The 15,632-nt window shown below is 53.4% G+C and overlaps 1 protein-coding gene across 3 annotated transcripts in view; it reads right to left on the bottom strand.

The window, feature by feature from the left end:
• Positions 1-15,632, bottom strand: part of VSTM4 (V-set and transmembrane domain containing 4) — an 81,193-nt gene that overhangs the window by 54,212 nt on the left and 11,349 nt on the right. For 2 of the 3 annotated variants that reach the window (XM_036461216.1, XM_036461217.1), the window contains exon 3: positions 512-577. The exons of the other annotated variant lie outside the window; for it this stretch is intronic. In XM_036461216.1, the coding sequence (XP_036317109.1) occupies positions 512-577 (66 nt within the window). The remainder of the gene's footprint in view (positions 1-511; positions 578-15,632) is intronic. 3 annotated transcript variants of the gene reach the window in all.

Raw genomic sequence — 15,632 nt, 5'->3', positions numbered from 1 at the left:
GGGAGGCCAGCCGGGGAGCCACTGCTGTGCGGGCAGCATCCGGGCTTCCCAGCCTTCTCACGCGTCAGAACCTCTGCCAGCCGGGCACAAGCACCAGTGCTTCCAGCGACCCCTGCCATCCAGATGGGTGGCAGGGGTCACTTTTCACACTTGCTCAAGATTTCAAGCTGTTTCCCGAATCCCAGACTCCCTGTGAACCTGAGGAGGAACAGTCACAGCGGACGCACTGGCCATTTTTGTGTCACTCAAGGTCCCTCCCTGAGAGCACATGAGCGAGGAATTCTGGAGCAAAGCAAAGCCCCAAAGGATGCAGATGGAGCGTTCACCTCTGTTTTCTAACCCCTTGGGCACCACCAGGAATCCCCCTCCTGCTCTGCGTGAGTTTAGGGCAAGGAAACAACTTGATATTGTGGCAAATCTAAGAAGGCAGGGTCCTTTCTTCCTGCTCTGTCCCTCCCCTGGCACCTCAAGGTGAGGTAGATCAGATAATAAAACAGAACGCAAGCTTTACCTGCAAAAAACGCCCACGTCCCCGTCTTCCCAAAGGATGCATCCTCAGCAGCTTTGAGGGGAATCACTGCAAGACAAAACGACATGGCATAGCGTGAGTGGAGCAGCTACTGGCCCAGCCCGCCCTGAACCCCAAAACCAGGCTGGACGGCCCCTGCACCTTTGCCAGCCACCTTTGCCTGTGCAGACCATGGTGACACACCGGCCACAGAGAGGTGCCAGGACGCAAATGTAACCACTGAGCGGTGCTGTCTGTGTAAAAGCCAGTAAACAGCAAGCCTGGGATGCACTTCAGTGGAAGCCCCTCTGCCCCATATTCTCGAAAACAGATTCCTCAATGGGGGGGTCCGAGAACCAACTCAGTACTGCCTTTACCATTTGGCATCTCCAGACAGAGAAGCCCGAGGTCACGCAGTGACGGGGATCCGTGCTCGGAGCCCCGTCTTCTGTGCAGGACGCCCGCGGAGCGGCAGGACCTCATGTTGGACTGAGTCGCCCTGTCTGCTCTCAGCACTGACCTCGCTGGGCCTGCTCTGGGCAGGCTGGGAACGGAGCTGCATTACAATATTACATCTGAACATCATACTGAAGAGTCTTGAGCCACAGAAAGCCCCACGCAGGTGGTAATACTATCTATGATAATACACGCACAATATGCTACTTAGACCAGACGTCCTTCCGGACGTGCTTCCTGATGATTTTCCAGAGGAAGCCGGGCTGTGTCCCGGGTACCAGAGGGAAGCCGGTGAGGCAGCTGGGGAAGAAAGGTTTACTCTTGCACGAATTTCATGTTTTGGGCCTCCAGTCATAAATAAAAATCTAAAAATTAACCTAACCAAAAAACGCAAGGAGCCAGGGAACTAAAATATTGTCCAGTAGAATTTTCGGAGGTGATGGATGTGCTCTCCCTGGGCTGCACACAGTCCACCTGGCAGAGAAGCGGAATTTGTGACTGCATTTCATTTCCCTCAACTTTAAACAGCACTGTGGTCCATGGCCACCACACTGAAGAGCTCTGGAGATGAGATCTAGAATCTGAATAAAAAGAATCTATCACCTATCATCCATCTATCACCTCTCTATCATCTATCAGCTATCTGTCACCTATCTATCATTGATCATCTATCATCTATGACCTATCTATCATCTATCATCTATCACTTATCTATCACCTATCTCACCTCTCTATCATCTATCTATGTTGTCTTTCAGAGAACAAGTAGGATAGCTGAAGTACATGTGCACAGAGATATGTAATTATGTGATACAAATGTATTTATGGAATAAATATGTCATTAGCAAAGCTAAAATGCAGCTTTTGCCAGCTTTTCTAATTGTTCTCAGAGGAGGGCCAGGCCTGCTGTAAGTCAGCCTATTGTTCTGGAGAGAACTCCTCTCCCATCAGAACTGCATCCTGACACCAGAGCCGTACCTCCCACCTGCACCCCCATCTGCCACCTGCAAACCCCCATCTCCCACCTGCATACCCCCGTCCCTGGCACTCGCCTGGCAGCTGGCAGGGGCCGAGTGAATAAACGATCTCCCCCTCTAACGGCCCCACCCAGGAGGCGCCCAGGCATGGACTCGGGGTGCCTGGTCCCGCACTGTGTTAGGTATGTCAGACTATTTGTCTATCATCCTTCTTGCCTCGTTTGCTCCACCCACAGCCTCTGCACTCACTGACTGGGAGAACAAACAATCAGTCCCCCCTTCAAGACTTTAAACTAAGAAAGCGTACGTGTGATTGCTGTGGACCCTTGGGCCAGAAGAATCGTGGACTTTGGGGCAGGCAGCTGTGTGGAAAACGGGCAAGCAGAAAGAACAGAAGCAGACCCTGCCCAGGAAAGGAGGGAGTGAGAGGACTACGGGGCTGAGAGACTTGATCTTGAGGGCACCTTGTATCCCCAGAAGGCTTATGTGCTGTATCTGCTACCCGAGCATCTCAGGGGCTCCGTGCCCTTCCTCTCTCCTGAATTATCATGCATGGGTTTTCACTGCTTCACGCCTGCTGCAGGCCACTCCAGGACCAGCGGCGGGTGCCACTCGGTGCCAGCCCAGGTCTGCTGGACAGCATCTGCTCTCAACCCAGAGTCCCTGGTGAATCGCGCGCATTTACAGTTAGAGATGAACGGACGTGGACTGGGTTGAGATGCTAAGTTGCCATTTGCTGATTGTGTGACTAGGTGAGTCACTGAACTGCCGGTGCCTCGGTTCCTCAAGCGTTTGCAGGGACAACCAAGAGCCCCTTATAGGTGTGTGGGGACAGCGAGCTGTAATTTGTCTTAAAGAGAAAACCCAGTGCGGCTGCTTTAATGGGATCGCACAGCCACTGATATCTTACCTGTTCCAACAGGAAAGAAAATCTTCACCTAAACTCAGCAGCATTCCTGAGATTTTCCCAAGGTTCCGATAACCACCTCGGTCCATTGTCTGATTCCACCAACCACGAGGGCACACGGAGGGCGGGAGGGGGACCCAGCAGGCCGGCATGACGCAGGGCTCGGTGGCGGACAAGCAGGGCCCACCTCCTCGGCAGTGCAGCTGCGCAAGGCGGGAGGATGTGGGGCGACGGGTCAGGGCAGCAGAAGGAGCTGTCGGCCTCAGCGTTAAGCCCTTTCCTCCACGCAGCTGTACCAGGTACCGAGCGGGCACTTGGTTCTGTCTCTCCACGGAGGGAGCACGTGGGCTCAGGGTGGAGAGGGGAGTGAAGAGCACTCCGGAGCTCACATCCCTGGCCTCCTGAGTGCTCTGCCCTTCCCTGGAGACCCAGCACCCTGCCCTCCGGGACGGCGGCCCAGGTGACTGACTGCAGACCCAGCACCCGGGGACCCAGCACCCTGCCCTCCGGGGCGGCGGCCCAGGTGACTGACTGCAGACCCAGCACCCTGCCCTCTGGGGCGGGGCCCAGGTGACTGACTGCAGACCCAGCACCCTGTCCTCAGGGGCGGCAGCCCAGGTGACTGACTGCAGACCCAGCACCCTGTCCTCAGGGGCGGCAGCCCAGGTGACTGACTGCAGACCCAGCACCCAGGGACCCAGCACCCTGCCCTCCGGGGCGGGGCCCAGGTGACTGACTGCAGACCCAGCACCCTGTCCTCAGGGGTGGGGCCCAGGTGACTGACTGCAGACCCAGCACCCTGTCCTCAGGGGTGGGGCCCTGGTGACTGACTGCAGACCCAGCACCCGGGGACCCAGCACCCTGCCCTCCGGGGCAGGGCCCAGGTGACTGAGCTGCAGGCCGTCCCGGGCCCTCCCCAGAGCAGGCTGTGCTGTGACAGACCGGGCCTTGGTCCTTTGGAAAGAGCTGCTGAGAAGTGGCTCCGGATCAAACAGCCTGGAGAATGCGGGCAGAGGCCCCCGGACGCACAGATCCTATCAGCCTGGCGTCTGGCGCAGCAGCCCGGAGGCAGCCAGCGCTCTGCGGTGTGAAACGGGAGCCCTCACTCCTAGGGGAACAGGATGCCGACTCCCCGGAGGAGCTCCACAGGCTGTGGCGATGGTCCTTCCGGCCCCTCCTGGCTCCGGCTCCCTGAGGACACTGACACCTCCCGGACCTGCGGGGAGGGACCGGGTGGACCCACTGGGCAGACGGCTGACGGCGTGCAGAGGCCCCTCTCCTGTGCTCTCCCATCGCTCACCTGAGTAAAGAACCCTACCACCAAAGACCAAAGAGCTTACATGGCACCCACAGAAAGCTTTGCAGGCTGCAGGCGTCAGGGGAAGGGTGTGCAGGGGGCCCTGGCACAGACAGAGGATGCGGCCACAGGGGCAGAGGCATGTGCTGGGGGAGGCCCGGAGGATGGGGGGCACACCTCCATGTGGCTCTGTCAGCTGCGCCAGGCTGCTAAGTGCTCTCCAGAGTCCCCAGACCTTGGCAGTACAGGCCGTTGCCTCCCTTAGCGCTCAGGGCCTCGTGCTCCTAAAGCCCGGTGGAGGAGGGTTCACTGGGCCTCTGGTAACATGGAGGGCGTCACGCTGAGCAACCGGGAGCCTCAGCACCACATGGCAGGCGCACACCTTCACCACAAGTCCGGTCCGAGGCCCCGCCCCACTCGGAAAGTGGGGGTGGAGTCCACAGAGACACAGGGGAGGGAATTCAAGTCTTGAGGAGTCAGCTGTGCCCCAATCTCCCTTCCAGCCTAGGGCAGCGGCCAGGACTGGAAACTAAACCAACCTCTTCAATTTAATCCAGGAAAACAAGACTAAGAGCAAACCTTCAGCCAAGCCAGTCTCACAGTGTGTCTACAAAGGAGCCTATACAGCACATGTGTCAAACACAAGGCCCGCGGGCCAAATCCGTCCCGCCAGCCCTTGCAATGTGGCCCGCACCGCGCTGTCATCACTGCACTCCGCTGCGTTTCCATCACAATGACAGTTTATGACTGTTCAGTAAACTATTCGGCCCGCGATTTAGGCTGGATTTTAGATTTTGGCCCCTTCTCTGATTGAGTTCGACACCCCTACCAGCATGGCCCTGTCGCTGAAGCCCCAGGAGAGCCCACACCCTCCAGTGCCCTGGTCATGTTCCTCCCAGCCGGCTCTGATGGGCAGCGGGTGAGAAACAGAAACGCCCGAGCTCCATCTACTTTGCATTCATTCTAAGACAAACTCTAAAGTACAAACCCAAAGAGCAAACATAAAACGTATTGAACAGGCTTCCCACAGCAACAAGGCGGTTGGAGAAGCAATCAGACGCAGAACTGAAGGCCGTGAGCCCCCAAACCGCGGTGAAGGAACTCGGACACTAGGGCTTGGTAACTGGCCCTCTCCAAACGCGACGCCAGGATGGGTCTCCATTTGTGCTTGCTGTTACCTTCCGCTCCTGTTGCTATTAACTCAAACGGCATTTTACCAAAGGGCTTAGATCACTCCTTCATTCCTCCACCCGAAGGAACTGTGGTGCCCCGAGTGCTGCCAAGTGTGAGGGTGCACGCAGGAAGCACCCAGCACGGTCTCTGGGGGAAGCGCCCTGGCCAGGCCCACCGTGCCAACCGTTCCATTTACCCCTGCCACCTGGCCCGACCGGCCACACACATGACCCAACTCCATCAACTCATCTGAGAATTCCTCTCCTCCCCAGGCCACACCTTCACTCAAGCTATTGGGCCTCCTGATCAGCACGGCCCCTGACTGTCACCTGAAGCCCCAGCAGGAGCCCCCATCCTCCCAGGTGCCATTGTCACAGTCCTCCCAGGAATATCCTGTCTCTCTTACTCCCACGCCAGAGTGGCCTTCTTGTGTGGCCCTGTGCACTCTCGCTTTTCATCAGCCACCTCGATTCTGTCTGTCAGATCTACACCCACATCTACACGCGTCTCCTCCCCCAGACGGAGAGGCGGGCCCCGGGGTGTGGGAATCAATCGGGCAGATTACACATCTGCTCCGTCTACATTTCCTCTCTCTTCAGTTCTTCTCGGACAGGGGCATGGGAATGAGCGTGGGCACGGTGAGGAATTGCGTTACGTGTGATTAAATTGCACTCCAGTTATCAATCCGTTCCCCATGAGCCTCCGGACCTGTTGACACTTTAAATATTGTGATGTGTGCTTGTTTAATTAAGAAGTAGCACTCGATGTTCAGTTAATCTCATCCCTAATTATCTCTCCCACATCCCCGGAGAAAAAGGAATTATTTAATTTCTTCCACTGAAACTGGAAACATTGGTTCCTGTGGTGGCACTTTGAGAGCCAATCACTAGGTCCCCTCTAACTTTGTACTATGGCTCATCCCTGCTCCAGCGCCTCCGGTTATAGTTTCCTGTGCTTTGAGGACCCTCACAGCTACAGGTTACGTGGATGATCGTAAGTCAGCAGCAGCTGGGGTGTTGGACCACGCTCTTCGGGTTGGATGGAAAGCTGGCTTGCTAGCAGGAGCGAGCCTGTGCAATCCCAGCTCTGTCACCGTTTCCCACATAGCCTGCATCTGAGTCTGGACGGCTGGGCTGACGGGCCACAGAGGGCGATGTTTTAATGATGTCTGGGGACTCGAAGTTGCTGATGCCCTAATGACAGAAGTAAAAAATGAATGGCATGGCGAGGTCACGCTTGTGAACGCTGGAGGCTGTGCTTCCCGGTGAGAGGGGAGTGCCAGCCCTCAGGGGGAGTGCTGAAAACTCGCCCGTCTAACCCGCAGGTCAGCTATGACCACATGGCCCTGGCCGGCGGAGCCTGTCCTCCATGGGAACCCTTGGCCCCTCAGACACTCCGCAGACACCGCCCATCCCCACCTAGCCACCCTCTGCCTGAGAACAGGACCTGTATGTCCTGGAGGGCCAGGCCAGGCCAGTGTCCACGGAGGACACGTGTGGGCATCACAGGGTATCTATCAGGCAGGGCGGAAAAGGCACACAGGCTGGGAGACCCAGGGTGTGGGAGCAGGGGCCGCAGAGGGAAGCAGAGGGATTACTGAAGAGCGGGGACAGCACACAACCAGAAGTGGCTGGGTGTGGGGACACGGACAGAGGGGCGAGGGCATGTGGAGGGCAGCAGGACCTGACGTCCGGTGATGGGAAGATGGCAGTGCATCTCTTAACGCACACTGATGCCCAGCAAGGGACCTGCCAACACTGCGTGTGGGGAGCAGACGCGCCTCGGCGTCTACACGGACAAAGAATATCTCCCAAAAGTACCATTCATTAAAAAAAAAAAAAAATTACCATAACTAGTGAAACATTATTTTGTACTTACTGGAGAGGTTTGGAGCCCTAGATATCAAATCTTCATCTCATTGCAAAAGTGACCTTGGGCCCAGCTGGTGTGGTTCAGTGGTTGAGCGTCGACCCGCACACTGCCCCGGGTTGTGGGCTTGATCCTCAGTGCAGGGAGTGCAGGAGGCAGCCGATCAGTGATGGCGTGCACACTGACCTCCTCTGATTGCGGTCAATGTTTCTCGTTGATGTTTCTCTCTCTCTCTCCCCCGTCCCTCTCTTTCTAAAAGTCAATAAAAAACAAAACAGAAAAAACATATTTAAAAAAGAAAAGTGACCTTGAAATTCAACCCAAAAGAGAACAGCTCCCCTCAGTCTCTGGGGACATAGTATGCTTGCAAATTCTAGGACAGAAATCTATAATAATCTATAACAATAAAAGTGTAATATGATAATTAGACTGACGTCCTTCCTTCGGGACAAAGCCACAGTGGCGGGGGCCGTGGCAGAGGTGATAGAGGCTCCCAGCCACCGGGGCAGTGGGTGGGGGCCAGGGCCTCGGCTCATGCATGACTTTCATGCATCAGGCCTCTAGTACTATTTGAAATGGTGGGACCCACTATGTCAAAGTAAAACCTGTAGCTATTTATTTTGGTTTTAGGCCCTCAAGAACCAAGAACACTGGGACATTTCTGCACTAGTCTATCTATTATCTCTTCAATCCAAACCTGCGACACCCCCAAAATAAACAAGTCACCCCTGAGAACAGGTCCTGTGAGCAACTTTGTTTCCTATTGGAAAATTCCCGCCCTCCATTCCCACCCCAAATGCCTGTCCCCCAGCACTAGCCCTGCTGTGCCTCAGCCATGGCTACAGACACTCAGACCTCCCACAATTCCTGGGCTGGTGGGTTCACTGCAGATCACCTGCTGATGATGTTCTTGGAATAGTTGTCACTGGAGCGGAGGGCACAGGGCTCCTGGGCAACTGCCGTCGAGGTGGGTACGCTCCTTCCCGCCCAGAACTGCACTCCTCAGGACCACGTGCACACTCACTCCTCCGGACCACGTGCACACTGACCTCCTCCGGACCGCATGTACACTGACCTCCTCTAGGCCTCATGCACACTGACCTCCTCCAATTGTGTGCACACTCACTCCTCTGGAGCACATGCACACTGACCTCCTTTGGACTGTGTGCACACTGACCTCCTCTGAACCCGTGCACAATAACAATAACTTCCTCCGGACCATGTGCACACTGACCTCCTTTGGACCATATGCACACTGACCTTCTTCGGACCACGTGCACACTGACCTCCTCCAATTGTGTGCACACTCACTCCCTGGAGCACATGCACACTGACCTTCTTCGGACCACGTGCACACTGACCTCCTCTGAACCCGTGCACAATAGCAGTAACTTCCTCCGGACCATGTGCACACTGACCTCCTCCAAACCACGTGCACACTGACCTCCTCTGGACCATATGCACACTGACCTCCTTCGGACTGCGTGCACACCCACTCCTCCGGACCACGTGCACACTGACCTCCTTCAGACTGCGTGCACACTCACTCCTCCGGACCACATGCACACTGACCTCCTCCGGACCGCATGTACACTGACCTCCTCTAGGCCTCATGCACACTGACCTCCTCCAATTGTGTGCACACTCACTCCTCTGGAGCACATGCACACTGACCTCCTTTGGACTGTGTGCACACTGACCTCCTCTGAACCCGTGCACAATAACAATAACTTCCTCCGGACCATGTGCACACTGACCTCCTTTGGACCATATGCACACTGACCTTCTTCGGACTGCATGCACACTCACTCCTCCAGACCACGTGCACACTGACCTCCTCTGGACCATATGCACACTGACCTCCTTCAGACTGCATGTACACTGACCTCCTTCGGACTGCATGCACACTCACTCCTCTGGACCATGTGCACACTGACCTCCTCCAGATCACATGTACACTGACCTTCTTCGGACCACATGTACACTGACCTCCTCCGGACTGCGTGCACACTGACCTCCTTCGGACTGCATGCACACTCACTCCTCTGGACCATGTGCACACTGACCTCCTCCGGACCACGTGCACACTCACTCCTCCAGACCACGTGCACAATAACCTCCTCCAGACCGAGTGTACACTATTCTCCTCTGATTGTGTGCACACTCATTCCTCTGGACTGTGTGCACACTCACCTTTCCAGACTGTGTGCACACTGACCTCTGGATCCTGGGAAGAGCTGCTGCAGCCTCACCTTCAGCACTGCTCTTCCACTGAGGACACTGGCCTTCTCCAGACGGCCAACAGGCTGGCCTGCAGGAACCCATTCCAGAACCCAAGCCAAGCTAGCTCCTCCCCGAACGTTGCTATTTCCCAAGATGCCATCCTTGGCCCCCACCCACTGGGGGTCTCCATCCCCCGCCCCTGGCTTTACCTGCCTGACATACAAACCAGGGCCCAGCAGCCAGAGCAGGCAGATCATCGCCTCCACGTGTCTATGTACCTCCCATCATGCAGCATGGCCTGCCACCGTGTCACTCTCAGCCCTGAACCTCCCCTGTGAGCGGCCCATTCCGCGTGGCCCGTCAGCTGTGGGCACCGCCCTGCATGCACCTACTGAGTGAGACCCTGGGGGTCACCCCAACTCTCTCTCCCTGGCCCACTCCAGTCACTTCTGAGGTCTTCTCATTTGCCCTCGTACTGTCGCTCCATCTCTACCTCTAAGTTTAGTCTTTCATCTTCAAGCCTGAACAGCTACAAAGACACTCCCCCCTCATCCTCTGGCCTGCTCCCTCGCCATCCGTGACCCAAGCAGCCAACAGAGGAGTCCAGCAGAAGACTCTACATGCCTCCCAGGCTTCCCAGGCTCTCACGCAGGGGTTCCTCAGCCTTCCCGGATCCAACCCCCTGGACTGCAGCTCCACATTCACTTCTATCCCAGACCGACCAGGCTCTGCTACGAGGCCTGGGCCCTCCAGTCAGCAGTGGCCCTGGCAATGCTCATCAGTAGGTGCAGTTGAGACTACCAACTGGAAAAGTCAAGTGTAAATCCCTTACATCAGGTCCCAGCTCCCCACCACCAGACCTGCCTCCTACCCCCACACACCTGGCAGCCCTCCCTGCCCCTGGCTCCCAGCTCAGGCTGCAAGGCCCTGACCCACTGCTGTGAGGCCTCGCCTCCCACTCCATACCCCCGAGTCCCAGTGTCAGCATAAGCACTGCCTTCTCCCTCATCCCAGGAGGACGGATCCCACAAGGCCCGTTTGCTCCCTTACCACTGCACTTGCACTCTGATATCATGTCTGTCTGTGTATCTGCCACGCCTGTGGGGAGATCCAGGCCTGTGTCCTCATGTTTTCCACATATGAGGGCCGGGTGCAGAGCAGGCTCAACGGTGCCCACTGAGGGAGGCGGAGAGTGAGTCCCCAGGCACTGCTAAGCCTGTAGCCAGTGCCATCTCCACCGCAATCTCCTCCCTGAGCCTGCACGGCTCCTCGGCCAAGCTTACCACGTCTCTGAAGGCTGCTGCTCATTTCCTCATCCTGTTTCCCTCTTCTGCAGTTTGAATCTGTCTTTCTGGAAATGAGGCTCCCCAAATGGACTGTGTCGTCGGCATCAGTCTCACCAGCACAGGACACATGACACAGCCGCCTTCCTTCCCGGGGACACTGGGACGATTTGCAGGAGGACGGAAACGACCGCCGCCTGTCGCCACATCGCGTCGCCGACGCACACCTCATCCAGAGCCTCCATCGGGCCTCCCAGGGACAGCCGAGCCTCCCCCGTCCCGTGACGGCCCATTTTCCAAATTGAATCTCGTTCCGTTATTTCCTGCCTGTATCTCTTACCTCTCCGGATTCATTTTTATTATGTTTCACTCCTCACTGACATTAAGAACATTTCCCGATTTTGCATTTTCTGTAAAGTTCATTAGGGTGCAGTGTGCTCCGTTTTCAATGTCACTGATAAAACAATTAAATGAAATCAAACCCAGCACTGACCCCCTGGCTCCCCCGGCCATCTCTCCAGAGCCTCTGGCCGTGTGCCCCGTAGGACATGTCAGTCCCTGTCCTGTGCAGACTGGCTTCCCGCTAGGCGACACCAGCAGGACAGCAAATGAGGAGACTGTGAGCAACCGATGCCCTTTCTTCCACTTTGAGTGACAACATGACACTGACAAGGTCACCCAGTTGGCGGATTCTCAGGTAAGCCACGCCCCCCGTCACTGTCACCTGCAGGGTCAGAGGTTCTCATTCTCCGTTACTGCTCACTCCGTTCTGCGCCCGCCAGCACCAGTCGCCTTCCGGCCCGGATCCCCCCACAATCTCACGTGTACACGGTTTGCAGATAAACCTGTTTAATTCTTCCTCACTCTTCAAAATCCCCATTTCCCATTATATTTTATTATTTTTTTAAATATATTTTATTGATTTTTTACAGAGAGGAAGGGAGAGGGATAGAAAGTTAGAAACATCGATGAGAGAGGAACATCGGATCAGCTGCCTTCTGCACTCCCCCCACTGGGTATGTGCCTGCAACCAAGATATATGCCCTTGACTGGAATCGAACCTGGGACCCTTGAGTCCGCAGGCCGACGCTCTATCCATTGAGCCAAACCAGTTTCGGCTCCCATTATATTTTAATAATGTGCACCATTAAACACAAAATGGTGATTTAGGCTTTACCCCAAATTGATACAGCCTGCGTTTCTTAGCCAGACACTTTCAGGGGTGTCACCAGGTAAAAGCGTAACAAGCTCATTCATTTGTGTAAATTTTCCCCAGTAATTTGCTACTTATTTATTATTATTATTATTATTATTATTATTATTATTATTTTTGGTCATCACACACACATGCTTAAGACGAACCCCAATTGGGGGGAAATTAAAAAGTACAGAGAGCAGAGCAAGCGCACAGTGCTGCTGAGACGGGGTGGCCTGGGCCCCGGGCTTTGGCTCTGGTGTTTGAACTTGGCTGTGGTTGGTGACGCATTGCACAGGCACACAGCCACCGCCCCGGGCTGCCGCAGGAGCCGGCACTAGGTCCGCAGCGAGGATGTGGCCAGCTGCGGGTTAGGCCCAATTCCACGCTCCCACCCCTAACCCTCACAACGCAACCTTCCCTCTCCTCCCAGAAAAGTAAAGCAAAGGCAAGTGACAGGGCCTGATGTGACAGCAGCAGACTTGACCCCCAGTAATATCCACAGATGGCCAAGCTGCTGGCTGTGAGCAGCGCTCATGCGAACGGAGCTGCGGCTCTCCAATAACATTCCTGGCTTATGGCATCCCACTGGCGAGCGAGCCTCCCTAGGCGGCCTGTGCAGGGAGGGCTCCCGCCCTCTCCTGGCTCCGTCCTCGGAGAAGCAGAACGTGTCACCCCCGAATGACCATTCGCAGATCACACAGGACCCAGCTAAGGAAAAGTGAGGCTTCCTGGAAAAGCAGAGTGCCAGGGGGCTAGGGCACACAAGGTTCTGGATTTTTTTAAAAAGGGGGGAGGGGGAGTCGGTTTTAAAGTATAGACCACATGTGTCAAACACAAGGCCCACGGGCCAAATCCGTCCCGCCAGGCCTTGCAATGTGGCCCGCACCGCGCTGTCATCACTGCACTCCGCTGCGTTTCCATCACAATGACAGTTTATGACTGTTCAGTAAACCATTCGGCCCGCGATTTAGGCTGGATTTTAGATTTTGGCCCCTTCTCTGATTGAGTTCGACACCCCTAGACTACAGGAATGTTCATCCATGTGACAGGTTCCTAGAATGGATTGCCTTTGTTATTAAGACCTTAGAGCAGTTTTAGGTCCTGAGCAAAACTGAGGGGAAGGCAGAGCCTTCCCATAGGCCCCAGGGCCGCCCACATTACCAGCATCACCACCCACAGTGCAGTCCTTACAGTCAGACCCCACCCCGACACACCCCTGCACGGCAGCCCCAGGCTTCCTCGGGGTCCTCTCTTGGTGCCATAGGCTCTGTGGGTGTGGACGGATGCGTAACCCATGACCACCTTTGTGTATCACACAGAGGGCTCCCTGCCCTGACCCCCCGGGGCACTCCCCTAGTCTGCCTCCCTGCTGCCTTCCCGCAGCCCCTCGTCTTTCTGCTGCCTCCAAGGTCCGCCTTTCTGGGTGCCATAGAGCTGTGGTCACAGGGCGGGCTTTTCCAGACCGGCTTCGCTCACCTGGTGAGGTGCACTGCCCCCCCCCCCCCCCCCGCCCAGTCAGCTGCCTTCCCATGCACCCTGGCCGGGATCGAGCCCACAGCCTGGGTGTGCGCCTCACCTGGAATTTACTAAACACTTTTCGGTGCACAGGACAATGCCACACAGGTGGGCCAAAATAGATTCTTAAATAAGGACTGCAACAAACTGAAAAGGAAAAGCTATTACATACTAAGAGACACTGTGGGACCAAACCCAGTTACATTTACTGGTGGGAATCGTGGAAAAGTCACACCACCTCAAAGCTGGCCTTTAGTGAAGTAACCGACAGTCCCTAACAGCAGCACGGGGCTAGATGGACAAATGCGGCCCAGCCACAGGCTCCAGGGCTGGAGGTAGTTCCTAGTGCTCACAAGAGGACCGGCCGGGGAACCAGGCTAGAGAATGAATGTGGTATACATTCGCACGCATCGGTGAGAAGCAGCTGAAAAAGACTCTACCCAAAAAAATAAGAGAACTCATTATGTTACCAAGCAAAAGTGAAGAACTCTTCTATGGACCAGGAATAACCAATTTAAAGGAGGTATATGTGTGTTTATGTGTGCATGTGTAAGGATTAGGGACAGATCCTAATTACAAGCATAAAATAAACACAATAAAAATGTTTAAAACTTACATGAAGAAATCTTTACTTAAAGACATTTCATAAAGAAATTAAAATGCAAAATAAATAAATGAATAATAATAATAAATACATCAATAATGAGGATATTTCAGCCCTGGCCAGTTTTGCTCCGTTAAGAGTGTCAGCCCACTGATCAAAAGGTTGTGGGTTTGAATCCCAGTCCCGGGCAGAAGGCAACCAATCCATGTGACACATCAATGTCTCTCTTTTTTTCTTTCTCTCCCACCCTCCCACCCTTTCTAAAAATCAATGGGAAAAATATCCTTGGATGAGGATTAACAACAAAACAATAGATATTTAAGGAACACGGGGCTGGGTAGGAATATTAAAAATCACAAAGATGTGTAAGATGTATACATCCACCCAAGGTAATTATAAAGACAATTAAATCCTAATAAAATCAAACCCTAACGTAATTTTTTATAAATAGATAAAATCACCTGAAGGAAAAAGTAAATGTATAAGAATAAGACATTTATTTACAGTTTACATTTAAATGTATGGATTTAGCTTATAAAATGTGGCATTTCAAGACAGGGATATTTTATCTGACCAACAGATAGTGTAGGGACAACAGAATAGCCATTTGGAAACAAAAAGTAAATTGGCTACTCATATCTTATATAAAAATGGATTCCAAATAGATGAAGGAGTAATACTTTCTTTTAATCCTTTATACACATTGAAGAAAAATATGGAAAACAGTTTTATAATATTGGGGTGGAAAACATCTTTCTAGATAAGATATAAAACCAAGGTACCATGTGCAATTTGTGGAAAATAAATCATATGTCAATTAAAAAATACGACTGAGAAAAAAGGAATACCATAAAGAAAAAAAATGGCAACTTTGTATAAATATCCTGAAAATGTAAAATGTCTATAAGGCAAAAAAAAAAAAAGTGTAAAGACAAGTAACAAATAGAAAGACAGCTGTGCAGCATGTGTAGCAGCTAACAAATTAATGATCAGAAAAAACACATAGATCAAGACAGGAACCTACTGAAAACCAGGTGAAGGTATGGGCAGGCCACGCACAGAAGAACATTTCTAAACAGTCAATAAACACATGTGGAGATGTACAACCTCACTACTAATTCAATACAGCACTTTAAGTGAAATTGTATTGTATTGAATATAATTGAAATCAAGACAATAATAAGTATTATTTCCCATCACTGAGATAAATAATGGAAAAGATTAATAATATCCATTGTTAATGAAGCTTCAGGGAAATAGATACTATCACGCAATGACGGTCAGAGTGTAAGCCTGTTACATCTTGCAGAGAGCATCCGGCACTGTGTATGGAAGATGTGCCTATGGAGAGCCTCAGACTGAGCAAGCCTCTCCCCAGCAGAAACACTGAAAACATAGAGTAGGATGCTCCCTGAAGCACTCTGGTGTTAATGAAATATTGGAAGTTCCCTACGTTTTTATCCCTGGGGAATGAGGCACGTAGTGTGGCGTTATCCGCTATGTGACCTCAGTTACAGGAAAGCACATACACTATCAGCATTAGGTGTGACGCTCACAGCATTGGGTGTGGAGCTGCTGAACTGTGCGTGTGTGTGTGTGTGCATGAAGGCCAGCAGGAGAGG

This window comes from Pipistrellus kuhlii, unplaced genomic scaffold, assembly GCF_014108245.1.
Source record: "Pipistrellus kuhlii isolate mPipKuh1 unplaced genomic scaffold, mPipKuh1.p scaffold_m20_p_35, whole genome shotgun sequence".
Lineage (NCBI taxonomy): Eukaryota > Metazoa > Chordata > Mammalia > Chiroptera > Vespertilionidae > Pipistrellus > Pipistrellus kuhlii.
This window is presented reverse-complemented; position numbering and strand designations above follow the sequence as displayed.